Source organism: Meleagris gallopavo, chromosome 1 (assembly GCF_905368555.1).
Source record: "Meleagris gallopavo chromosome 1, MGAL_WU_HG_1.1, whole genome shotgun sequence".
Taxonomy (NCBI): Eukaryota; Metazoa; Chordata; class Aves; order Galliformes; family Phasianidae; genus Meleagris; species Meleagris gallopavo.
In genome coordinates, this window is record NC_139404.1 from 136,871,350 (window position 1) to 136,898,679 (window position 27,330).

Here is a 27,330-nt window from a genome sequence, read left to right on the forward strand (position 1 = left end):
TTATACAAATCCCATCAGATGATTCAAGTGGTTCTTTGAAGCCTTAAAATCAGAACTGAATCACATACGTGGCCTCTGTGAAATCAGTAACGATCCTCCACTACAAATGAGGCTCTCCTAAAATGTCTCAGTTTCAGTTATGAGCTGCCAACTGCCCTGTAAACGTAATTGGCAAGATTTTAAATTAAGTTTTATATACTCTTTTTCTCTTTCCTTTTGCAATTTCACGTTATAGCTTGGTCTACACTTGTTGATTCCCTGCTCTACAAAGATGAGCTTCACCATGCTCTTAGTAGGTGATATCAGTGCCATCACTGACCAGGGTAGGAATGAGTACTCAGCCTATGGGGAAAAGGTAAGTCAGCTTTTATTCACTATGGCACAGCTCTCTAAGGCTTTCTTTTTATTATTCACTGGAGAACTGGTCAATAATAAAGTGTGGTTATACCCATCTTAGTTCCTAGCAAGTTTAAAATTTGGCTGGGTCCTTGAAGTAGAGAGTTTATTTTGCTGATTGTTTGGGGTTTTTAGTTTTTGTTTCATTTTGATTTAATGCTGAGTTTGTCCTATACTTTTGCCAGCACCTGTGTTTGTGCTCTCCTCCTTTCCCAAAGCAGAACTCATGGTAACCAGCCAGTTGCTGCTTCTTGTCTTCTCCTACCTGGAGCCAGTAACAAAACATTTCTCTCCTGTTGCCCAACTGCATGGACAAGAAGAGCAGAGCATGTGAAAGGGAGTAAGGTTTACTGATACGGGGTAAAAAACATCTCTTGCCCCGAATCCCCAAAAAGTACTTAAGAGTTTCTGCTATTTATTCCATACATGGCTAGAAAAGAAGCTATTTGGTGCCTGTCAGTCTCTGGCTTGCTTAGCTAAAAGCTGTTATGGTATCCAGCTGTCCTGTAGATTCTGCCTAGATTGTAACTGAAAGGCACTGCCTTCAACTCCACTCCTGCTTCTGCAGTCCAGGCAAAACAGAGCTTTTGGTTACCATCCACGGTCCCACTCTGTTGTCAACTACATGCACAGCTCAGCCTGTTGTCTCCCTGTCATTACTCGTCTATTACAGCATCCATCCCCTGGCTCCTGCACCCATCCAAGGAAAGAAATACAAAATTTGTTTTCTTTTAACTTACATTACCTGTATTACCTAATATCTCACACTCAAGGACCTAGCTAAGTTTTAGAAGCGTGATTAGTGAATATAAAAGTATAAGCACCCTTTATATAAAAGCCAACTTACATTTTTCCACATCAGTTGAGGGGTTTAAGGGAGCTTACAAGCAGGAGGGGGGGGGACCAACTTTTGCATGGTCTGATAGTGATAGGATAAGGAGGAATGGCTTTGAACTAGAAGAAGGGAGTTTTAGTTTAGCTGATAGGAAGAAATATTTTGCTCAGAGGGTGGTGAGGTGCTGGCATTGTGGAGATGCTGTGGGTGCCCCATCCCTGGAGGGAATTAGAAGCTGCCTGTTTATAGATAGCTCTATCAAAATTCGTGCTTCCTAGTCAGCTCCCAGTGCTTGATATCAGCAAAGCTGCTAAGTTCTAGTTGTTTTTTTTTTAAACTGTCATGACAGCTATTTTCATTTACATCACAGACTGTTTGTTTGTTTGTTTGTTCATTGTTGTGTTTTGAATTAAACATAGAATAGCAATAAATGTGTCATGCTTTTGGGTTTTGACCTGTCTGTGCAGTTTGGGCTGTGAGTTCCTCTGGCTCAACGCTTGCTGGTAGAGATAAAGGGTAGCGTGAGGTCATGGTCTGAATGCTTCCCCAAATGCTAATGTTTATCTTATCTTTAAGGCATGCTGAGAAGGGACTGATGGTAACTTATTCTATGGCCTGATATGTTGGGCAGAGAGCCACTAAAAAACTTGCCCATAGTTATCCAGGAAATGTGGGGCTCAATATTGAATTGTTGAGTATGTAAAGCTTGTGAATTTCTACTTTCCAATATTCTGGCAGTGTGACAGCCTTCATTTCTTCTTCCTGTTGTTACAGATTGTTTTAATGGACTTCTGTAAGCAAGAAACCTGTGTGTGACTCTGTGTGCCAGGGTGTTGTATTTGCTGCATACAGCTCTGGCAATGTTTACGTGCTGTTTAATTGCTGAAATGGTGTTGAAATTGTTGTAACAGGGCAGTGGTTGTTCTGACCTTAGTAGATCTTTCTTGCCTTATTTCATTCAGCGATTTTTTCAGTTACAGCATTTTTACTTCAGCTGCTTACTACAAGTCTGTGTGCTCCATAGGATTATTTTTTTTTTTTCGGAAGGTTGCCTGGCATAAATTGGTTTTCATTACAAGTCTGCCATTAATTATAGTGAGTTAGTTTTTCAGTTCATCACCCTGTGAAATAGTGACATCAGATCTGGTTGCCAGGAACTGTTAAAAAACAGAGCGGGGCACCTCGATCCAGCTGGCATCAGCTGCCTGTTTTTGCCTCTGAAGGTCTTGTTTCTCTGTTTACCTCGTCCACTCGTGTCCGTCCAGGCTGGATGGGGCTTTGAGCAGCCTCGTCTAGTGAGAGGTGTCCCTGCCTACAGCAGCAGGGTTGGAACTAGGTGATCTTAAAGCTCCCTTCCAACCCACACCACTCCTTGATGCTGTGATCTAACAGAGCTCAGGTAGTATCACCACCAGTTGGCACCGCTCGGGGCGGCGGTGTCAGGAGGGCACCCGCGTGGTGGCTGAAGAGCTGCTCCGTGCAGGCAGTGGGGCACGTTCAGTCGGGGTGTTGGCTTGGCAGGGGTGGGGAAGGCAGCAGCGTGTTCTTATTGTCGTAGGAGAAGGTTGGGAAAAGCATCTGGGAGACTTTGTCCTGTGCGGGTTGGGCAGCACGCCAGGCTGTCGCAACGCTGCTGTGGGATTCCTTCTTTTGTTTTAAAAGCTCTCAACAGCGACTGTTGTTCGGAGGAGCTTTTCATTCCTTTTCACACTGCCTGTTGTAATGTTCGTCATCCTTTTATTTAGAGATGTTCTTTGAGGAATGGAGCCTCTGTGCGAGAACTGGCCGGGCGTTATACCTTTCCCCCTCATTCAGTGAATTTCCTGTAATTCTGCTTCTTTGAAGCTATTGCTTGGATTTGTTTTCCACCATCTCTGTGCAGAGTACAAAGGTCTGCCTTTGTTGCTGCCTGTGAGGTACTCTGCACATATTTGAGACTTGCAAACAAAAGAGCACGTTTTTTTTTTTCTAGTGGGGTATTATAATTGGCCTAGTTTGAGGAGATCTTACTTCCCTGCACAGCTCAAAACTGACTGTAAGGTTGTGGGGCTGCAGAATAGTGGCAGATGGTGACATACAGCTAATAAGCAGGGGCTTGTGCTCAGCTGTCAGTCAGAAGGCCTCAAAGCTTTTGAACAGAGGATTTCCATCCTGCCTCCTGCCAGGAGTTCAAGACCTCAAAGTGAAAATCCTGTGAGATACCATCTTCAAAGTAACAGAATTAGAGGTAATTTCTCCAAAGCACTGTATTTAAAAAAAAAAAAAAAAAAATCCACCTAAGAGGGCATACGTTTTTCAAATACCACCCTCAGAAGAGTATTGCACTTGTGAAATTTGACATTAACTACTGCTCACTGAGAAACACCTCCGGAATCTTAATTTGGGGCTGGGGGAAGGGAGGGAGAAGAGCAATTGGGAAAATTAAGTGCTGTCTGCCGTGTTGGTGGTGACTAATGAATCTTTGCCCTCCCAGTGGCAGCAAAAACGCACAGCTGCCCAGCCTTGTGAGCCCAGCAATTACTGCTGGAAGAGTTGGGAGGCAGTGGAAGCGACGTACAATTCTCTGCTGCACTGAGTAACAAAGAAATGAACTATGCAAATGAACTGGAAAGGGTTTGCTTGTGTTAAGTAGGTTTTTTTTAATCTTGTTATTTAAGGCTTACCTGCAAGGCCTTCGATTTGTGCACAGATTTTTCCCATTATCTGAAAGAACACGGTTACTCTAAAAAATACGAATGGTAATCCCTTTAAAACTACTGAGCTGCTCTGTCACACACCTTGGAGAATCCCAAGGGAAAAGCTGTTGGCACAAGCAGTGCCTTGCTTCGTGCTGCCTTGTGTGCCTTGCTTGCCCAGGAGTATGCTAATAACTGGCTTCCTACTTTTGGACTTGCTGAGAGTGGAGAGCAAGGGTCTTACAATCTGTGAAACCATCTGCATGTCCCTCATAGTTAAAGCTCCACAGAGATCAGTTTGACCAAGGACCTTGGTGTATCAAAACCAGAAAGGCAGCAGCTGCTATGTGACAGAGCCTACCCACAGCGACACTGCTGACAGAGACATGCGTGGACTCTCAGGACACTGCTGACTGGCAGAGATCTCTTTTTGCCTTTGATTTCTACAAAGGCTAAAGAAAAGGCTGTTTACAGTAAACTTGCTTTCTGATGTGCACAGGCGGCTTCAGAATTGAGTTCCGTTTTGCACTTGCTCCTTGTAAAACACCTTGGTTTATTGGTGTAAATCCTGAAGTGCTGAGGCTCTGCAGAGTTGCACTCATGCAATGGGGAGATCTGGGCCTCTGTGGGGTGTGTGTGCATATAAGGCAGCATTGGTGGTGTATGGAAACATGAAGCACTGAACTGCTGGGCGGCAGCGTTCTCTGCAGGCTGAGTGGAATGGAAACAGCAAGGTCCATGCGTTGTGCCACGTTACCTACAAAGGATTAAAAAGTAACTGGAAAGAGTGTTGTTGTTTTTTTTTTTTAATATTAACACAATTTAATTTTGTTGTTGTTAACAAATAGCGTATTTCAGCATATGCTGCTGCCTGTGAGTTCCCTCAGAGCTTCACTCCCACAGCTGCAGCAATATCACGGTGTCTAGAAGAAGAAATGCACCTGACTGGTTTTGGTTTGCTCGTTCACAGTGCTTGTATGCAGTCACGAAGGAAGCAGCCGGAGATGTGGAGGACAAGGAGACCTCCTTTCTGGTTCCCTTGGAGTCTTAGCACACTGGGCATTTCTGGCTGGAGCAGAAAAAACAAACGGGTACGGATATTATTAATAATTTCTTAATTGCTGTGAGTCTGTGTTCCCCTGTGGCGACTGCTGTAGTCCTGCTCTAGACATGTCCAGATAAAATTGGAGGAGACACTGGGACTGAAGGATCCATGCAGTTTTGCAAGTGTGCTCTGGAGGTAAGGTGCATCACAAGACAAACGCTTCCCAAGTTTGAGGCAGAAGAAGAGTGTGATCTTGGCTCAGTTCCCACAGACACTTATGTATGGAGTGTGTGTTTCCAAAACAGCTGAATGTAAGCAGGAAGTGTGAAGGGTAAGCAGGTGGTGGTCACTCTCAGTAACACCTGTGTAACTCAGAGCCAAGCTTGGTGCAGTTTTGCTTTTGTAACTTGGTGAATTACCTTGCATTCACCTAAGTAATATAGAGGAGCAGGTGGGTTGAAACTCAAAATACAGGTTCCAAGAGGGTGACAGTTTTAAGGCCAAGCAGCTGCCCTGTTTGCTCATACATAAAGCAGACATTCACCTGCAGCTGGCTGCTGGCTCTTCTGCTGAGTTACATCAATTCCCAGCTGACTGCTTGCTCTGTAGAGTTTTGTGGTCTGTGAAAGAAGCTGCTTTAAGTGAAATGTAAAGGATGACAAGCAGTTGTTAGAGAACAACAGTGCTTCTTCCCAGAATGTAGTGAGCTATATAGAATGTAGACTGCAGTCTGAAGTAATGAAGCATCAGGCTTTTTCTTAGTCTAAATACTCATTTAAAAAAAAATACATTTAGTTCATCCTTATTTTCAATAATTTATTATGTTTGTTAATCCACTAAGCAAAAAGATTTCCCCAAGTACTTCTCAAATATGTCGTTAATGTGATTGTACATCCCATCTAGTGTTGTAGCAGTAGCAGTAATATACCCTTTGGTAGTATATGAAATGGTAGTTTGCATGAGAAAAAGATGTGGAGTGTTTCATTTAATTTGCTGAGCAAATGTTGGTATTACCATCTTATTGTTTCTTCCAAAGATTGTATTTTCAGCATTTCCTCACACGGCAGTCTCTCTCATTTGCTAGGTTTCTTTCCAATTCTTTCTGTATTTTTTTCAGTCTTGGATATTTGGAGAGAGGGTATCCAGGGCTGAGCACAGTTTTGAAGCTTAAGGCTGAATTCTGCCTTGCTGGGTGCCCCACTGAGTGTGGCTGACTGCAGCAAATGCCAGATCCCTGCTCCACTTTTCATCTTTCTCTAGTTAGTGTGCTAAATATCATCATCTCCTCGTTTCCATCACATAAATCGTAACATATCCAGAATGGAAAATGAAACCAGGGTTGTTGGTGTAGCTGAAGTTGCAGCTGTCAGTAAAAGAGTAACTTGATTTTACATAATGAAAAGGGCGAGTTCATTTGTGTGCGTGGCGTACACTGGATACCCAGCACATGTTCTGCAGACGCTCTGGTACAGCACACAGGGTTCTTCTAGTAAGCAAGCAGGATGCTGAGGTGATGGCTTTGCAATACCATAGGCATGAACCTGGTGCTAGGGAACATAAGAAGTGTGTGCAGGCTGTTGGGCCTCATATCTATGCTGCCTTCTTTGGGGGACGATCAGTGCTAGCGTTCATGCTAGGCACAGATACACTGTTAGGTAGTTTATCAACGTAGGGAGCTTCAAGAGAGTTTCTGTTGTGGCTTTCAGGTGTTACAGTGCTCTTGTTAAGCTGATTTAACGATACGTAATGACCTTCTGTGCAGTTCATGAGGTGTTCATACATCTTCTCACTGACTGCCACCTGGTTGTCCATGACCCCAACACTGCCTTTGAGAGCAGAGTCCCCTCTGTTGCTTATGGGGAAAGGAACTCCAGTGTTACACCCAAGGGCGAGAAATAAAAGTATGGTATTTTTTAGGGGCCAGCTAAGGTGAGGGCTGGGTTGCCATCCCATTTTTAAGCACTTTTTTACACCAGTGTGGCTGCGTAAGGGCTTGGTGTGCTCCAACTCCATCACTGAGGAGCTCCCTGGTCCATTATAGGGTTATTTGCACTGGCTGGATCAGTCTTACACAAGACTTGTTTAGAAGCAGAACGTTCAGCTATGGTTTATAATTTTATTTTTTTCCTTTTAGTCAAAATCCCTTCCTCGTGGCTGCATTTGGAGCTTGCTCTCTGACGAGGCAGTGCAACAACCAGGCCTTCCAAAAATTCGGACGTTCAATGACAGCCTCTGACATGGTTTCAGAAGTTGGAACAGCTTTTAGCAAACTTTTTGAAACCTGAAGTCAGAGCAGCTGAGAAGAGAAGGAAGACCGACGACTGCAAGAATCATTGCATTTACAGTAGAATTTAAGTAATGCACCCTTCAAGTGCTGTAGCAGCATCGGTATGCTAGGTAGATTTTTTTTTTATTTTTAAGAATAGAAAAATATGATTAATGTAGATATTTTTTAAGAGTTTGGAATACAGAAATGTTTTGGCTGAAATAAGCTGTAGTTGCAGATCTGTTATAATATAATAAAACTAAGCTGAAAGTATTCCTCTGTTCTTTTTGATAGTTATTGAGCAATAACTGAAATATGAACAGCAAAACAATGCACTTGAGACTTAGGTAAGAATAAAATTCTTCCACCAGCTCAACCGAATTTCTTAGATTGCACCACGGTTGTCCTGAGTTCATCCTTAGACCCTCTGTCTAGAATCTAACGATTGCACTTCATGTTTTGCCATGTAGTATAGTCACTTTAAGAAGCAGAAAGTCAGCCTCCTTGGAAAGGGAATGCATGAGCATTGCTTTAGATGTTGAATGTAACTAGTTGCCTTTTCCATTCCCAGTCCCAGAGGCAGCATTCATTTTGACCGGACATCCTTCCTTCAAGGTCTCGGCTTTGGGAAGATTCCCCCATTGCACAGTAAGGATATACTGTAGGTATATTAGTATTAAACAGCATTTATGCTTACCTGAGAGAAGAACTGTTTTCTAGTCCTTTAGCTGGTCTCAGTCATCCGGAACTGGGCACGATGACTTGTGTCACGTTCTCATTCAGAGAGGTGCTACGCAGGGTAGGAACCCAGTGCCACTGAACCGACCTGCTCAGGCTCTTGGGTGTAATGGCAAAGTGTTGTAGAACTCAAAGTGCTGCTGAACTGGAGCTCTGAGAACGTGAGCACTTACATACGTAGGTCGGTATCTGTTAGCCAACAGGAATACAAACTGGAGGAACTAACAGCAGACAACAGCATGTACCTGTACATCAGAGCTAAGGCAGGCAGCTGTGTGCACTGTGAGCCACAGGAACAGAAAAATGCTGGCAGGGGCCAAAGCTCTTTGTGGAGCGGCTATGCAGAGACATGACCAAGACAGGTCTGCCCCTGTTTGTTAGGCTGGCTCAATGGCAGAACAGCTCCACTCTGACATAGGGTTTGAATGCTGGAAACCTCCTGTGTGGCGCCAGGAGTTGGACTGGATGATCCCTGTGGGTTCCTTCCGATTTGAGGTATTCAGTGTCGGATATAAAGGGGAAGTTGAATGGGATTCTGCATAACAATCATTTTTCATATTTTTAGAAATTCAGTCAAAGCTTGCGAGGATTGACCCAACATGGAGAGAGGAGCATGTTCATTCTGAGCACTCTCAGAGAGCTGGCAGTAAGTGGTGCTACCACTGAACCTACACTCTAGCTCCCGCTTATTTACTCATTGAAACGCAGGAACAAGCACACAGTGGTGTGCCTTGTATTAAAACAGGTGTTAAACATTCATTGCAACCACTGTTTTCCAACTCTGAAGTGGAGGCAGATCGTGTCCTCATAGCTTGCAATAGCTTCCCACAGAAAGCACCTGGCTGCTCTGCCTATTGCCCCTCTGGCCCTTAGCATTACTACTTCTGTATGCACTGTGACTACTACCTCACCCCAATGCGTTTTGTTTTTCTTTTTAACCCAGTTACCTATTTTGTAAAATGGGTTTTTAAATGTTCGCTCTTTTTGGTCTATGAGGGTTCACAGACTTCTTAGAGCCTGTCTACTCAGAAGAGATGGATTTCTGGTGTTTACTTTAAGCAGTTTTCTACCCTCCCAATGTGCTGGGGGAAACCAAGGTACCATGATTTTTCCCTCTTCATTGGAGAAGCCCAACTCCTTTAAAAAATAAAAAAAATCAGCAAACTGATTTAAAACAGCTACTAGATCTCCTGCAAAACACTGAGCAAAAGGTTTTGTATCTAGAACATCAGTGGCAGGGTATCAAAATGGAATTTGTAGACCAAGCCAATGTATCTCCATCAGTACAGACCTCAACCTGCCATGTTGGTTAAGTCTACACAAGAGCTGTAACTTTGTTATTCACCAATGTACTCAAATAATAATTGTTACAATTTTTAAACATTCTGGAAATGTAGCAATTCCTTTCAGTAGGAAATAAAAATATAGCAACTTAATACTGTGTATTTCCCTGTGTTCTGAGCACCTTTGTCCCCCCAAAGCTGGGCTGCGTGAAAACCGCTGCTGCTTCCAGGTCATGGCAGCACAGAGTTACAGCAGCAGCACACGCACAGCACATGGCCTCACCCCTATCTTTGAAGCACACGCAGCCAAAGCAAAGAGGCATTTGATCTCACCTGCACTGTAATTGCCTTTATGGCTGTCGTCAAACCACACCTGACAGCCCCTTGGGTTTCAGTACTGAATGCTGATTCAAGCTGCCCCATACAGAGCCACCCTGCAGCCCTGGGTGAGGCTGGCACAACCCCTCCCACTCACCCCTGTGCTGTGTGCTGGCTGCTTGCTCCGTAGAGGCTCAGTAATGGGACCAGTAGTGCACTGCATGCACCACCTCCCTCTTTCCAGTACTGACAGACGCACCCTGAGCCCCTGAAATCACACTCTGCAAAAGCAAACTGAAAAGATTACACCTTATACTTTATTAGGATAGTGGCAGTATTTACAACGCAGCAGTTAAACCAGAAGTCCAGCGCTGAAGGCTCAGCTCTTCTCCTCAGCCTGCTGCTCTGCTCGCCCGCCTTCTGCCATTTCCCACGTCGAAGCTGTGCTTCTGTCCTGCAAGAACAAGCAGTGGGTCAGGCCTAGCAGCTGGGATCACAAAGGGTCTGTATCTGCCTCACACTCGGTCTGGGTGCCCCATAATGTACTATGTGCAGTACTGAGAGGGTTCAAATTTATTTCCTTATTTATTTTACTACATCACCCTTGTGCAGCAAAGCCATTAATCAAACGGGGAACAGAGGTGGTGATGCCATCCCCCAGGAACGCCTTTGGTAGCAGTAGGTTGATGGATATTTCCACCTGGTTGCTCGAAGCTCTGTAATTCAGACAAACCTCACATGCACTGAGCGACACGAAAGACAGCACGCAGAAGTCATAAACTCAATCAGTTGAAGAAATTGCCCTTTCTTCAAATCTGACTTTTACTCAATTCACTTCTAAGCACCCCCTGAGCTGCTACTACAGCCTACAGCAGCCGAGCCCTCCCTGCCCAAACCCCTCAGGGGGTGCTGGGTCAGTTTCAGCACAGCACAGAGAAGAACCCCTTGTGCTGCAGCTCCAGCAGTCTCAGAACAGCACCAGAGAACGGAGGTTCGGCAGAAGGCAGATGTGTACACACAGGGAAGCAAACGTTCCAGCTTCCCACAGCTCCCTCCGCTTTCACAGCTGCAGTTCAGCACCGCAGTGCTCTGTCCCTCAGCCCAATGCTTAGCAGCACGCTGGCTTCCATCTGAGATCCTGAGCTTTTAAGGGCAGCACTGACAACGCCTCTCACACTCAGCAATTAACAGGGATGCCTGTGGTCACCCCCTCACGTGATCCTGTTTTGTATCTGCCCAGTGGTAAAACGATGCAAGGACGCTGAGCACGGCTCATGTGCAAGGAGCAACGCGAACTGCTGAGCAAAGCAGGGATGATTCTGCATATAAAAAGCAAGATGGAACTGAGGGCTAAAGCTGAGGTGAGAACGCAGAGCCGGAAGCTGCAGCACCCCCTGAAGCAGCAATGCAGCATCTTGAAACCAGGAGGAGACAGCAACCCAGAGGATGACTGGAGGGGACTTCTCTTGAGCACAGTCAGGGTAACGCAAAAGGAGAAGATTGGTATTAGGAACAGACTAAAAGCAGAACGCACCATGGAGAGAGAAGTGGTACAGGAACCAGGGAAACAACTCAAGAGCGAGGAACAGACCCTCATGTGAGGACCTACCCTTTCGATACGGGTGTGTAGGTAGAGGGAAGGCAATATTTCCACCAGTCACCTCAGTTTACTTTCCCGTTCCTTTTCAGTCTTTTAAAACAACGCATATCACTCCTAGCCCTTCTGCTGTATTGAACTGGGACAATTTCAGGATTTCTGAACACAATGGGATTTTCAGTGGCAAAACAACACTCCCCTGGCAGCTGCAGAAGGAGCTACGGCTTGCACGGGGACACAAGGCTGAGGATCAGAAGGACAGGCCATTAGCTGCCTCCTGCTACTGCTGTTGTACAGGGAGAGGGCACAGTGATGGGAGCTGTGAAAGGGCACAACCGGATGCTGCCTGACAAACCATAGCCCATCTCATACGGGGAGCAGCTGTCTTCTACCTTGATGTGGATTCCAAAGGCAGCCAGGTCCCCACGCAGGCTGTCACAGGCCTCCAGGAGGGGTTTTCTCTCCTGCATCAACTGTCGTCTCTTCTCTTTCTGTTCTTCTTTTGGTCCTTTTGCTCCCACATCACCTTCCTCCATTTGCACAGTCTCTGTGGCTTCCGGCAGCACAAGAGCATAGTTCCGAACCTTTGTGCGGAAGCTCACGAGCTCATCCATCACATTTGAGAGCAGAGCTGTATTTCCTCCTCCTACTGCCACCTACGAACCAAACACGTCGTTTTAAAAACATCTGAGAACGATTTCAAAGTCAATCACAATTCAGCAGCCTTGCCACCTCTCTTGGATGCGTGCCTTCCATTACAGTGATGTAACTGAAACATCGCAGCCCATTCCTCACACTGGACAGAAGTGCAAAGAATCACAGAGTCACCCAACACTTTGGGCTGGAAGGGACTTCTACAGCCCACCACCCCAACCCTGTGCTATGGGCAGGGCTGCCCCCCACCAGCTCAGCTGCCCAGGGCCCCATTCAACCTGGCCTTGAGCACCTCCAGGGATGGGGCACCACCTCACTACCCAAAGTTATGGCACAGTCATACTTTCAAGTAGCTCCATGTGTTTCCAAACATTCAAGAGCATGTTGGAGCACGGGTACCCGTGTGAATGTAGCATGCTGCATAACCCAGCTGTAAAACTCATCACCACAGGAATTTTTGCTGCCCAAAGCATGCATCACTTACAGGAGATTGGACAAATGAATAGCAGCAGGGCCTGGCAGCAACTCTCAGCACAACAGAAGCCCAGCCCAACAGCTATGAGCTCCCCAGGAGTGAGCACACACACCAGCCTCCTACCCTGTGTATGAACCCCAGCCCTCTTCAAGGAATACAACCAAGGAAAATGAGGCATTTTTTAATCAAAGAATCATAGAATCACTTGAGTTGCAAGGGACCCTTAAAGGCCATCCAGCCCTACTCCCTACGGTGAACAGGGACACCTACAGCTCAATCAGGGTGCTCAGGGGCTGGTCCAGCCTGACTGTGAATGTCCAATGATGAGGCATCCACCATCTCTCTGGGCAACCTGTGCCAGTGCCTCAACACCTTTATTGTAAAGAAATTTCCTTATAACCCATCTAAATCTCCCCTCTTTCGCTGTCACATTTTTTTATTACATTTTACTTCTACTCTTAGTAAAGCACAGCAGTGCTGGAGGGCAAGGTGGCTGCAGTGATACTTGGCTGGGAGCAGGACTGCAGCTGAGTAATTAAAGCCAGAGGGGACAGCATGTCATCACAGAGCAGCAGGATGGGATGAGGAGGAGGTGCTGCAGAGGCTGGGAACAACTGGAGGGGAGGAACAGAAGAGAGCTATTTGAGGGCTTGGAGCTTGAGATGTTCAGTGCTCTGCACTGTTGTGAAAGACAGCAAACTTTCAAAAGAAATAAACATAGAATCATAGAGTGATTTGGGTTGGAAGGGACCTTAAGATCACCTGGTTCCAACCCCCTGCTATAAGCAGGGACACCTCCCTCTAGACCAGGTTGCTCAAAGCCCCCTCCAGCCTGGCCTTGAATGCTTCCAGGGAGGGCATCCACAGCCTCACTGGGCAGCCTGTTCCAGTGTCTCACCACTCTCACAGTAAAGAATTTCTTCCTGATAAACATTCTGAAGAAGTAGTTTATGGGACTGAAAGTAATAAATCTAAGAGCCACGAACCTAAGGCAGGGAGAAGAGCATAGTAAATGCTTGAATGCAGAAGGGAAGGAGAGTAAAGATGAATGGTGAATGGGGCTGAGCAGCATGCTTCTACAGGCACTACTGCCAACATTCATGGAAGCACTGATCCATGGCACAAAGGCAGGATCCTCCCCATGGAGGACAGCTCTGAATATCAGATCAGTATAACATGCCATGTAAAACACCACATGGGCTCTGAGAGCTGAGCTTAATTTTCTTCTTCTGTAGTAACAATCAATTCAAAGGGCCCATATGGAGTTTTCTAAGGAAATGTGGTCCTTGCCTGTCCCCAGGATGATTACTCCTGGAACACTGAACTCCATGGGAGAACTTAGGCCTCACCTTGGATTTTTGGGTGGACCTGCGTGGAACCAGGCATTGGACTCAAAGATCCTTGTGGTTCTTTCAACTCAGGATACTCTGTGCTTCTATGATTCTTTGCTCAAAAGCTCCAAACAGGCAATGATGCCTTCCATGCGTGGGCCAGAACCCCAGCAGTAACTGGGAGGGCTGTGTAAGAGAAACATCTACTGAGACTTCTGTCTGGTCAAATCCATCGTAAGTGCAAAAATGCATTCACCCTACCTGCCTGTGGCTGTCCAGGCTCCTTCTCTAACCCATAGAGAAAGGTAGCTTGCACCCAGATGACTGTACAAAATGGGACTACTGCAGAAGTACAGGGAGTTATGTTAGACTACATGGCTCACCAGCTGCAATGAATTGCATCTTAAGAGCAGGACAGACCCCCAAGCTGTATGCAAGTACCCCAACCCAAGTGCTGCTCCCAGCAGCCTCTTCTCTCATTTGTCAGCATGGCAGCAGCCAGCTCAGGGAGCCTCTCTTCTACCTGGTGACCTCACACCAACACTGTCTGCTTACCCTGATACCCAGAGTAACCAGTGCAGCACACAAAGAAGGAAAGAATTAAGGTGCTTTGAGTTCAGTGAAAATACATATCCAGTGACACTTGCTTACAGACAGCTCAGTCTGAAGGAATGAGCTGTTCTCCCTCTCCATTCCTGCCCTTCCAAGTACTAGGAGATACGTGAGGTAAAGGTCCTGGATGCAACTATCAGAAAAAGAGGAAGAGCCAAGTACATAACACATACATAAGGGTACCAATGTAAAGGCTTTCAAGTGCCAACTTTCTCATTTCATTCCTCAAGTGTGCGTTACTACAACACGACAGCTGCAGAAGTCATACAGGGACACCCACAGGAAGAAACAGGCTCCCACAGGGCTTCATCCTTTTCTGCCTGCTCAGATGCTTTTCTAACACACCGCAGCAGAAACCACAAGCAATGCAGGAAGGTTTACTGAAGCCATAAACAGCTCTGTTCCCTCTGATGCTTTTAGCAAGTGCTCCACAGAGCATAACGCTGACACTGTTACTACACACCAGCACATCCCAAAGAGGAGTTTCATACCTGCCTTTCTTCAAAGGACATCCCGAGGGCATTAAAGAAGCTTTCTACATAGGAAGTAATGCTCCCGTATACAACCGAGCTCCTGGGAGATCCAACATCCTGTTAAGAAACACTCAGAAGAGATTGTCTGGTCAATACTCATTACAGAATTCAGCTCTCGACAGCCAAGCCCACAGGGGAAACCACTGCTAATGGCACAGTTCCACCCTTACCAGTGAGACCCACCCAGATGGGGAATGACACGGCTCTGAAAGCACCCTCAGCCACCTCACCTCATAAAACCAAGGGGAAAGATGCACACGCATGGAGGGGGGCTGTTACCAGCAGGCACACTGAGGAAGAGATGCATGAAACCACAGCATGTTGTGTGTGCACAGCGAATGAGGCCTGAAAACTGCACTCTGTGCATGGAAGGGGCTCCACGCATGAGAACCAAATGAAGACAGAACTACAGGTTCAAGGGCATTCTTAAAATAAATGACCAAAAAAAAAAAACCACACCACCTTCACTGAGTGTCTTACTGATCTAAACAAGACTGCTCTGAGATTGCTTGTGGTGTTGTGCCATACCCTGCTAGCACCAGCAGTATATTTAAGAACAGAGGCCTTTATTTATTTCCTCCACATTTATTTCAGTTTTAAAGAAAAAAAAAAAAAAAAAAAATCAAGATTAAGTGACAGATTGAGAAGAGATTTAAGGTGCTAAAGCTTGCCTAGAAAAAGAATAAAGACACAAACAACCAAATTAGTAGCTGATACTGGGCTTTATCCAGTATCTCCAGTAGAATCTGAGATAAACCACAAACTGAAAATTGCAAAGGATCTGAACTGGAAGGAGCTGATGTGAAGCACTGAGGAAAAGGGACAGGAATGTACCAACTGAGATAAGGATTATGAGAAGATTAAAGAGGAGAGAGCCACGTTCACATGAATTCACTCACAGTCGTTAAGGAGGAAAAGTGCACACCTCTTGCCCAGGAGTTGAAGCCTCAGGAGTGGGGCTGCTCCCAGACACGTTCCTGAGGGCTCAGAGCTGAGCTCAGGCACCAGCATGCACCTGCAGCTCGCTGTGCCTGCCTGCCACAGCCCCCCAAGAACAGCCACCTCCTGCTTCCCCTTAGGTCAATTTCTATGCACGGACAGTAGGCAAAGAAGCACAGTAAGGCCATAAAGCCTGCATTACAATTAGCAGCGTGGCACCATGGCTTCAGGCCTTTCAAAAACCTCAGGTATAAATAATAGAGGGCAGCAAAAGAGACACACTTTGTCCACAGCGAGGCATAAACAACAGCCATATACAATTCCTGCTACACAGTCAGGACAAATGGGTACCATTAAGGTCAACAATTTATGGAGCTTTGTTTCTGCCGTTTTCTTACGTGAACAATAAACTAATCTGTCTGTGTTAAACAGTGGGACAGTGGACAGCTGTCATTTTCTGATCTCTGTATCCTAATGGGTTACCTTAGTAACAGCCTTAAGCTGTCTGTTGCCATGGTGAATGAGGTCCATAATTGCTGCAACAGCCCTGGAGGTGTCAAAGTCATCTGCAAACGCAGCCTTCACGTTTACCTTTGTGCTGGCCAGCCTGCAAAGAGGAGAGGCAACACTGAAGATAAGACAAACAAGATGCCAGCAGTATGCTGAATTCATCAGCTATTCAGCCAGATGGAGTCACTGAAAGGACACTGCCATTTCCTTCTTAGCTGCTCTGGGAGATGCTGCACTGGTCAGGAAAGAGCACATTCTGCATCTGCAAAGGGAGAAATTAGACGCCTGTCAAAATCCAGAGCGTTAAACCTGTTCAATAAACATCACTAACCAAAGGAACCAGCAACAGTAGAGCAATGCTTGCCTAATCATTTAAAACCACATGGAAAATTCACTTGATATTAAGCACATCAACTATTTGCTAAGCCCTTTTTCCCCCCAGTAGCCCACTTTTTGTGCTATCGGCACATTTCTCTTCCAAAGCTCTGTCCCACGCATCGCCCCAGTACTTGACAGGAGAGCTTAACCAGGGCTGCAAACAGTGCTGGCAGCTTTCTCTGGTCAGAAGCCAGATGAACTGCACACTGATAGGCACTGATCCAGGGGCCGTTTCACAATGATGCCCAAGGAGCACGGTTATCTGGGGACCTCCAGCTACTCCGGCTCTTCTGAGGCTCCTCTTTTCCCTGTTTTGCCTGTTGCAGGGTGGTTTTGCCTGGAGTGCCTGCCTCTCTATCAGATTGCTGCTACCCTAAACCCATCCCCACCCTAAGCTCTTCCCTGTGACTTTGCCCTTCTCTGCTCAGTACCTACCTCTTACCAAAAATATGAACTTTGTACCACCTTGGTTGTCTTTGTATTTAACAATACACAAGCGTTGCCCTCTTACATTTTCCACTGACAATCTATTTTGATTTCTTTACATGCCTCACACCTCAAAGCCTTATCCCCACCAAGTGTCCCACAGCCTCCAGCTGAAGCTGTCAAACACTACAAGCAGTTAATTCAGCCTCCCCTTCCTGTAGCATGCTTCAGTGCTTCCTGTGAGCCACAGTGCAGCCACAAGCTCTTCAATAACTACACACATGCACCACCAAGAAGTTCTCTCCCTTCTACAGCAAAGACCACCCTTCCCTCTCACCACATGCCTCAGAGCTGCCTGTATGCGTGTCACTTCAGAGCATTCACTGCCTCTCCTTCTCTCCTTCCAGAGCACCACACTCCTCAGTTTCACACCCAGCAGAAACCACATCTCCCTACCCTGGAAGATAGTCCAGTTTTCATAAGGGACTCCAAAGATATTCTCCTTGTCATTGTCAGGGTCCCAATAACCATAACTTCTTTCCTTATGACATCTGTCTTGGCCAGTTTCTGAGCAATCCTTCTGCCCTCTGCCCCACACTAAGCTGTCAGCACATCTGACTATAAGCTCACGTGCCCAAGGCACATTACTTCCCAGCTGTCCAGTCGCTAACACACATTCCTTCTGACATCCTGAGTAGCCTTACAACTTCACAGATTTTCCTTCTACATCAGTCAGGAGGTGCAAAAAAACCTACAATAGGTCAGGCATAGTAGAGAAGTAACAAGGATACAACAGATACAATAAAGCAAGCATAGCAAACTATGAGCAAAAACAGCTGGCAAGAAAAAGAAGGAAAAAAGCCAGATGAGGGGTGGCAGGGAAGATTGCTTCTCAGTCCTTCATCTTGTCCTGCTTCTTCGATAGAACTCAGTAAGCTACTGAGTTCAGCCCTCTAAGCCTGTCAGCAATTTGCAAATCATTGCAAATAATCACAGTCTTTAGATAGAGGAAGCACACTTACCTTTCCCACAGTACGTCTTCTCTAACAGGGTCACACACCAGCTGTCCTTTTATATAAGCATTTGCATCTCTAATAAATGAGGAGATTGCCTGGAGAATGTTCTTGGCATCATTCATGGTCTCATCGCTAAATTCTACAGCTAAGAAATGAAAAACAAAATATCTGAGCATTATGATACAGAGGATGTGGCTGTCACAGTTAGGCACAGTATTCTGACACAGTCATTCCAGCAAAAATGTTTGTTACTCTTTGTCACAGCAAATTTTTCTTAAAATTACTTGCACTTCTAATTAGACAGCATCCTTAAGTTGCAATAAGTGAATTATGAAGATCAACGTAAAAGACAATTCCTATATATGACAACGTATAACCTACTGGAAAAGAATCAGGCTGTTTTGAAGACTGTCTGGAAGCTCACTGAGGCAACAGCTCAGGTTTTTCTGTACTGAAGTGTTGGATGGGATGTATTTCTGATTGTCCCCACCAGATTTAAGCCAGGAGGACACAGCTTTGATTTCCCCCCGAACTCCATTCCTGTTCTAATTTAGGCAGGCAAGACCTGTCTTTGGAGATATCCAAGGGCACCAAACCCTAAGGCACAGACCCTGTGAGGGATACAGGCACTCACAGTTAGAGGACTGCTTCACCAGCACCAACAAATCTAGGACTTGGCAATCTGGATCATATATCTAGTACAGAATCCAACTGCAGTACCAAAGCTGAGCCAGCCATACCCATTTGCCAAAGTGACTCCCAAAGAAAATACAGACTGGTGGCACTCATGAGGGCCCACCTGTGCTGCGATCCATCACACCCAGCTCACACACCGACCCTTAAGCCCTGCTGACCTGGACTGCTAGCACACTGCCTGATGGCCAGTCAGCTCAGCAGGCTTTGTGGGAGCTGAGTCTGCTAAGTGTGCTCCTTCCAACAGTACCACATCAGCGTCAGTCACTTCCATTGAGGGGCCATAAACAGTTGGTGTAACATCACTTCAATTCTCCATACCTGGGGAGACCTAGCTGTTTGAACAGACTTCCCGTGGGATTCAGCCCAGGAGAGATGAGGCATATAACCCTGGGCTGTGTTTGTCAGATTTTCCACTTGTGTGCAATTAAAAATCCACATTACTGTCCCACTAACGCTGGTCTTAAAATTAAGCTTTATGAAGCTTTTTAAAAGGCTGAGGTACTGACTTTCAGAAAACGGCGAGGTACTGAAAGAGATCGTTGATATCTGCTATGATTACTCAACCCATCGCCCTGGTTACAGGGCTCTGAGGGGAATACTTGATGGAAGTTTATTCTGATGAAGCTTTGATTAAATCCATTCTTCTCCGCTGATTCAGGGCATTCTCCTGAACCGCCACGCACTGCACACACACTGCACACCACCATTCAAGCTCAGAAAATCTCTTAAGCCTGTTCCAGAGAGCAGCAGAGGGTTTTGGAGGTCAAACTCCAGTGCCCACAGCAGCTTCACCCATGTGCAACAGTGAGAGCAAAGCCACACGTGATGGAACGCAAGAGGAAACCCAGTGACTCGGGGTTGCAGGCACAGCATCTCTCCCCACCAGCTGCACCCAGAAGCAGCCAAGAGGGCACCACACGCTTTTACTGTGCTGCATTCAGGATAGACCATTTCCCTACATGGACCCAGCTGCAATTTATGCCAAGAAGAGGACACCCACAGGTACCAGGAGGAGAGCACAGTCTAGCACCAAGGCCCTTTCCATCTGGCTTTTTCAGCTTTCCTGCACAGGTGAGGCATCCAGCTTCGTGCTGCCACAACACAGGGTACTGAGCGTGCGACTGATGCCCTCACACTGATTTATTCGTTAAGTACAGCACAGAGGCCAGAAATCATTGACAAAAGCAGCATCGGCAGCTGAGCACATTCGCTCTTCTGTAAGCATCTTGTTGCTCCCCGACCCGCTGCGGAGATGGATACACAGGGTGAGGTGGAGGCAGGGAGCACATGTGGAAGAAGCACACGTGGAAGAGCCACCCAGCATTTTCCATCTGTTTCCCTGAGAGGAGGAGCCAACCCCAGTCTCCCACTGCTGCAATACCAAATTGCAGCACATCTCTTTCCACAGGCCACATCAATGTCAAACCATTTTACTGGCCATGTCTCTAAGCTGTGTGCTTCTACTGCTCAGTAATGCCAATGTCTGCAGCCAGAAGTGACACCCTCTAGGTGACCCCCCAGCCCCAGGGAACACAGCCTGATCTGCACAGAGGAGCTTTATTCTGGTGGACACCACCTCCACGTTCCAGAGAAGCGCTCTCAGACACTGGCCTCACCAGAGCGCTCCTAAAGGCCTTTCATGAGCTCACCCTGATGAGACCTTTAATAGCATCCAGCTCCCCAGCACAACCTCCTTCAAAGTCTGGGATGGCAGGAAACATCACAAATAGGTTTAGGCTACAGAAACCTTTTTAGGAACAAAAAGGAGGCGCTTAGGATCTCATTTCTGACAAAATCACTTTGGAAGCAGACAGCAAGACAAGAAGGAATGAAGCAAACTTATCTTTGAGCAGAACTGAGCTGATGGCATGGACACTTGCTGACGGACTGCATAACAAGTACCTGACTCTGCCTGCTTATCTGACATAGTTCGTGCCATCAGCATCACATCCTGACAAGCACTGCAGACCTTCCAGCAATTCTTACCTACCAAGCAGCATACTGGCACTGTATTCCAATACACCACCACCACTTCCTGTTATCAAATCTGCCTGGATTTACAAGGTAGCCCTCTGCTTTTATCACAGGAAGACGTTTAACCGCTTAGAATTGTCACATCGTTCTCATATGTGTCCAGATGCAACCAGTTCAGGAGCAGCAGAGAAGGATGTGCAGGCACTTGTAGGGCTCAGTATCATTCCTCACCTTGGAGGCAACCCAGCATCAATTCCTGCTTACAGAATAAATATGTGCATGACAGTTCTGTAGGTCCTAAGCCTTTTTCCTTCATCCTTTGTTTCAGTAACACACTCACATGAGATTCTCACATGCCCCCAGCTGCAACCCAGCACCGCTGGAGCATGCACAATTTATTTCCTCCCGTGAGGAAGGAAGGAAGGTATTCAGACAAACAGTTAAGCACTGCCCTTGATAAAGATGCTTTTCTAAATGTTGGCTTAAGAGCAGTCCTATAGGGAATCAGAGAACAGCTTGGGTTGGAAGGAACATCAAAGATCATCCACTTCCAATCCCCTGCCCTGGGCAGGGCAGCCAATCACTAAATGAGGCACAAGACCAGGCTGCCCAGGGGCCCACCCAACCTGGCCTCGAACACTTCCAGGGACGGTGCTGCCACAGCTTCTCTGGGCAGGGAACATTTCCACCCACAAGGAGAGAGCTCCAAGGCACCCCTGGAAATCCAGGCTGGGAGGAACGCGATGAGCCACACGCACCTTCTTCTTACCTGAGCTGTACCTGCTGCGCAAACAGAACATCCTGAACTGATCCGAGGAGAATTTCTTCAGAAAATCCTAAACCCGACCCACAAAAAGATTATATCATTAGCATCACATCAAACCGTTTCTCAATCTGCTGTTCAATCCTCTCGCACTAGTTTTACAACATTTTACAGCATTCAGGCAGACAGATTTTACAAAAAGCCCATAATCATACTTGAAGACAGGATTAAAACTTTAAATTAGAGATCTGGTCTAACGTCTAAACTGAAGTCTACTGCCATGTACGTATAAGATAGATGAGTATATATAGATAGAAGACATCAATATACATGAAACGTCAATCACGAATACATGGCATTGGTAAATAATTTGGAATTATTATCTGTGCATTGAATAGAGACTTTTGCATAAACAAACCAAAGCTATCAGACCAAAACTAGGACGTGACCTCGCAGGAAAGGACAGCTACCAAGTTTTGCAAAGCTTATGAAAGACTGGAACAAGAGGGCAACTTTTCTGGAGCATGTGAAAGAAAACTGAGTGAATAAAAATAACTCTTTTTTTAATGTACATATATATATATATTGCTGGAATTTATCTATGCTGGCTGCAAAACCTCATTAATTTCACCCTACTACTTATCTAGCTTTAAAAATAATTTATTACCCCTATAAAGAACTATTTAAATGCGTGGAAGGTACACTGATAAAACATTCAATCACTCAGCAGCTCTGCTCTCAGCAAGAAGGTTGGACAAGGTGGACGATTAACTGCCACTGCTTTCCTGATTTTTAATTTGAAAATCAGTGACAGGAAGTTTGTAACACTAAAGCACCACTGCCAATACAAAATCATAGGGTGAAGTCAGCGCAAGTAAGAAAATGTAGAAATGTCATTTGCTTAAAGGTGTACTTTTTGAAGTTTAGCTTCTGCTAGCAGCCCGAACATCGAAGAGCCTGAGCATGGAGGGCAGCACACATCAGCACTGTGCAGTCTCTCAAGTGGAAATAGAAGCAACAGAGGCAATCGGGGCAAGCTAAATCAAGAAACAGATTGTAATACTAAATGGCTGTTTTTAAAATCAACTCTGTGTAACTTCATGTGCTTGGCGCTCTCAGAAGCTTTATCACAGAATCATAGAACAGCTCAGGTTGGAAAACACCTTAAAGATCATTGAGTCCAACCACAACCTAACCATACTACCCTAACAACCCTGCACTAAATCATGTCCCTGAGCACCACATCCAAATGGATTTTAAACACATCCAGGGATGGTGACTCAACCACCTCCCTGGGGAGCCTATTCCAGTGCTTCACAACCCTTTCTGTAAAGAAGTGCTTCCTGATATCCAAGCTAAACCTCCCCTGGTGCAACTTGAGGCCATTTCCCCTCATCCTGTCACCTGTCACCAGTGAGAAGAGACCAACCCCACTCTCGCTGTAAGCACCTTTCAGGTATTGGAAGGGAGCAATAAGGTCTCCCCTCAGCCTCCTTTTCCGCAGACTGAACAGTCCCAGTTCCTTCAGTCTCTCCTCGTAGGCCATATTCTCCAAGCCCTTCAGCAGCCTTGTTGCCCTTCTTTGGACCTGCTCCAGCACCTCAATGTCCTTAAGGCTAATATGTGATAATACTAAAACAAGGAAATGAATTCTAATGAGGAAAACTTTGAATCTGGGAGGGAATTTCCAGAAATCAGTTCATTAAAAACAGAACATGGAGAAAGAAAGTACCGTAGATATTCCAAAGCTGGTTGCTTGGCTGTGCATCACCGCTGATTTTGGAGGTGAGAATTAACAGCCATTAAAGAAAACAAGACTAAAACACAAGAAAGAAACACAGAGAAAGGAAGAAGGGGGAAGAAAAATAGTGCAGCTGGACAGAGAGCATCCAGCGAGGCAGCAGGAAAGGCGAGCCATGCCTCAGTGCCTGCCAGGAATGTGCTCTGTGCTTCTCTGCCACCCCAGACAAAGGAAAAGCTGGCGGCACCATCGGAGGCCGTGAATTGTTCAGAGCACACTCACAAAGTTCCACAGAGGGCTTAATGTCCAGGATGCAGGAAGGCCGCATGGGAAGAAATGTGGTTCGCTGGGCTGCAAGTTACTTGCAGGAGAGGATTAATACTTGCTAACCATGTCTAATTGTGAAATTAAAAGACGAGACCAGCATGGGAAGAGAGCTGGTCTTGAATTTTTTGTTGTTAAGCACATTGCTACAATTGCCTCCTGCACAGCACTTTCCTCCATGCAAAGAAGCTCCACTGCAAAAATAGAGGGGAATATTTCCATACTTTTTTTTTTTTTTTTTCATTGCACGTGTTGCATTAATGGTCACTTCTCTGTCCTGCCTACAACATCTGCTCAGACTCAGGAAACTGCTGTGAAAACTGTGAGCGATGGATAATATTCCTGGGGGAGACAGGGCTTAACTGTATGCAGACAAGACAAGATGGGGAGAATTAAGAGTAAAGCAGCTCATGCCGATTTAAAAGGATTTTAACTAGTTTTCCAAGGGGCGGAGGGGAACATATGTGCTGAAACTGCCTCTAAAGCTTTGTCTCAAGGAAGCAAATTACCTGCTTCTAACAACAAGTGCCAGCTATCATGTTGGTGTTACGTACAGTGCATCACAGATGTGGTGACACAGAAACCCTGCTCTGTGCTGCACTACAAACTCGAGCTCAACCTCTTCATGGACCTTCACGGGGAAAAAAATAATGCAGAAGCTGCTGAATCACTGAACTCTCTCTGGTTAAGGGTTCCCTCTCTCTGACACACCAAAAGAGGACATAGTCATGCGGCCAGGTGGTAATTAAAGCTCTCTGTGCATCAGCAAGAAAGTGACAATAAGAAAAATATAATAAAGAAGACAGGAGACCAGTGTTTATGGTCCCACATGTGCTCTCAGCTCAGCCAGACCTAAGTTAGGAACCCTGAGTGAGAGCAGGCTTCCTGCAGTCAAACAGGTACACTAGCACTAGAAAAAGAACACTCTGCTTCACTTTCCCTGCTGTATAAGCACATGCTCACATTTTTTCTCAAAATAAGACTGTCGTTAGTATTTACATATTATGTATACACATTTCTTCAACACACAGATATAGATTACCTTGATCGTTATGTAGTTTTTTAATGACTTAGACATTTTTTCTTGACTTCCTTTAACATGCAAATGCCCTATAACAAAACAAAACAAATTCAATAAGTTAGTGTGCTTCTGAATGGGCACTGAACAAGAAAAAGCTCTGCACTGAGACACTGGAGTCACAGGAGGCAGCAGATGCATGCCAACCATCTCAATGCAATGCACAAGTTACTGTTCATAACTGTTAGCAGTCCTGCACACCTCCCCACCCTCAGCTCTAGCTGGGTGAATTGTAAAACAGAAGAAAATGTTATTCATTGAAGAACCAGGGTATGGATAGAAACATTAATAAAGAAATAACAAAGTCCCCATTAACTATATTGATAATAGATTTTTTAAAAATTAAAAAAAAAAAAAAAAAAAAAAAACAAGGAAGCATCCTTCATTCTTCACTGAAAAGTACCTTACCCTTCACAGAATCACAGAATTGTAGGGGTTGGAAGGGACCTCTAGAGATCATCGAGACCAACCCCCCTGCCAAAGCAGGTTCCCTACACCAGGTCGCACAGGTAGGCGTCCAGGCGAGACTTGAATATCTCCAGAGAAGGAGACTCCACAACCTCCCTGGGCAGCCTGTTCCAGTGCTCCGTCACCTCACCGTGAAGAAGTTCTTACGCACATTCGTGCGAAACTTCCTATGCTGCAGCTTATGTCCGTTTCCCCTCGTCCTGTCTCCACGTACCACTGAAAAGAGACTGGCCTCACCACTATGGCCGCCACACCTCAGATATTTATAAACCTGGATCAGGTCCCCTCTCAGTCTTCTTTTCTCAAAGCTAAACAGACCCAGTTCACTTAGCCTTTCTTCACAGGGGAGATGCTCCAGGCCCTTCACCATCTTTGTGGCCCTCCGCTGGACTCTTTCCAAGAGATCCCTGTCTTTTTTGTACTGGGGAGCCCAGAACTGGACACAGTACTCCAGATGAGGCCTTACCAGGGCAGAGTAGAGGGGGAGGATCACCTCCCTCGACCTGCTGGACACGCTCTTCTTAATGCACCCCAGAATGCCATTGGCCTTTTTGGCCACGAGGGCACACTGCTGGCTCATGGCCAACCTGTTGTCCACCAGGATGCCCAGGTCCCTCTCTGCAGAGCTCCTCTCCAGCAGCTCATCCCCCAGCCTGTATTGGTGCATGCAATTATTACTCCCTAGGTGTATGACCCTACACTTGCTTTTGTTGAACCTCATCCAGTTTCTTACTGCCCAGCTCTCCAGCCTGTCCAGGTCTCGCTGAATGGCAGCACAGCCTTCAGGCGTGTCAGCCAATCCTCCCAACTTCGTATCATCAGCAAACTTGCTGAGGGTGGCCACTATCCCCTCATCAAGGTCATTGATGAAGATGTTGAACAAGACCGGACCCAGCACAGACCCCTGGGGGACACCACTGGTTACAGGTCTCCAGCCAGACTCTGCACCACCAACGACGACCCTCTGCGCTCTGCCAGTCAGCCAGTTCTCAACCCACCTCACTGTCCACTCGTCTATCCCACACTTCCTCAGCTTTGTTATAAGGATGTCGTGGGAGACAGTATCAAACGCCTTTCTAAAATCAAGGTACATCTACCGCTCTTCCCCCATCCACCCAGCATGTGACAGCACCATAGAAGGCCACCAAGTTGGTCGAGCACGACCTCCCCTTGGTGAACCCATGCTGACTACTCCTGATAACCTCCTTCTCTCCCAGCTGTCTGGAGATGGTATCCAGCACAAGCTGTTCCATCACCTTTCCAGGGACGGAGGTGAGGCTGACAGGCCTATAATTACCCAGATCTCCCTTCTTGCCCTTTTTGAAGACCGGAGTGACACTGGCTATCCTCCAGTCTTCAGGAACCTCCCCTGTTGTCCAAGACCTCTCAAAAATGATGGAGAGCGGTTCGGCAATGACCTCCGCCAGCTCCCTCAGCACACGTGGATGCACCCCATCAGGTCCCATGGACTTGTGGACCTTAGTACTGCCTAGGCGCTCACGCACATCCTCTTTCCTGACTAAAGGGAAGTCTCCCATTCCCCAGACCCTCTCACTAACCTCCAGGGTGTGGGAAACCTGAGGGAGAGCCTTTTCACTGAAGACGGAAGTAAAGAAGGCATTCAGTATCTCTGCCTTCTCAGCATCCCCCGTTACCAGAACTCCCCCCCCTCCTCACTTAGTAAGGGGCCCACATTCTCCCTAGTTTTCCTTTTGCTGTTAACATACTTGAAGAAGCCTTTTTTATTATCCTTTATCACTTTAGCCAGATTCAATTCCAGGCGGGCTTTAGCCTTCCTCATTGCATCCCTGCAGGCCCTGACTACATTCCTATATTCTTCCCAAGTGGTCAGATCCTTTTTCTACATTTCATGGACCTTCTTCTTTCCTTTGAGCTTGCGCATGAGCTCCTTGCTCATCCACACAGGTCTCCTGCCACCTTTTTCCGATTTCTTGCTCACAGGGACGCACCGATCCTGAGCTTGGAAGAAGAGCTGTTTAAATGCTGACCAGCTCTCAGAGGCCCCCTTACCTTCTAACACCCGAGCCCACGGGATAGCTCCAAGAAGGTCCTGGAAGAGATTGAAGTTGGCTCTCCTGAAGTTCAGGGTAGCAATCCTACTTATTGCTTTGCTTCTTCCACTCAGGATCTTGAACTCCACCATCTCATGATCACTACAACCCAAACTGCCCCCAACCTTTACTTCCTTAACAAGTCCATCCCTGTTGGTGAGAATAAGGTCCAGTAACACCCCTCCCC

The 27,330-nt window shown here is 46.2% G+C and overlaps 2 protein-coding genes across 15 annotated transcripts in view; one reads left to right on the forward strand and one right to left on the reverse strand.

Moving 5' to 3' along the window:
- Positions 1 to 9,391, forward strand: part of NAXD (NAD(P)HX dehydratase) — a 50,167-nt gene extending 40,776 nt beyond the window's left edge. For 4 of the 6 annotated variants that reach the window (XM_085215514.1, XM_085215515.1, XM_085215518.1 and 1 more), the window contains exons 11-12: positions 4,877 to 4,997; positions 7,086 to 7,490. In XM_085215514.1, the coding sequence (XP_085071640.1) occupies positions 4,877 to 4,997; positions 7,086 to 7,236 (272 nt within the window). In that variant the 3' untranslated portion in view covers positions 7,237 to 7,490. Of the gene's footprint in view, positions 1 to 235; positions 356 to 4,876; positions 4,998 to 7,085; positions 7,491 to 7,788 lie in introns of those variants that run through there. The other 2 variants (XR_014880830.1, XR_014880831.1) reach the window with 2 other exon arrangements.
- A 460-nt stretch (positions 9,392 to 9,851) lies between these two features.
- CARS2 (cysteinyl-tRNA synthetase 2, mitochondrial) overlaps positions 9,852 to 27,330 on the reverse strand; it is a 42,677-nt gene continuing 25,198 nt past the window's right edge. For 6 of the 9 annotated variants that reach the window (XM_085215522.1, XM_085215521.1, XM_085215523.1 and 3 more), the window contains 7 exons: positions 24,568 to 24,635; positions 21,467 to 21,533; positions 18,034 to 18,172; positions 16,181 to 16,304; positions 14,717 to 14,815; positions 11,546 to 11,809; positions 9,852 to 10,010 (listed from right to left, as the gene is read on the reverse strand). In XM_085215522.1, coding sequence (XP_085071648.1) covers positions 9,936 to 10,010; positions 11,546 to 11,809; positions 14,717 to 14,815; positions 16,181 to 16,304; positions 18,034 to 18,172; positions 21,467 to 21,533; positions 24,568 to 24,635 — 836 coding nt within the window. In that variant the 3' untranslated portion in view covers positions 9,852 to 9,935. Of the gene's footprint in view, positions 10,011 to 11,545; positions 11,810 to 13,631; positions 13,800 to 13,874; positions 13,956 to 14,716; positions 14,816 to 16,180; positions 16,305 to 18,033; positions 18,173 to 21,466; positions 21,534 to 24,567; positions 24,636 to 27,330 lie in introns of those variants that run through there. The other 3 variants (XR_014880832.1, XR_014880833.1, XM_085215520.1) reach the window with 3 other exon arrangements.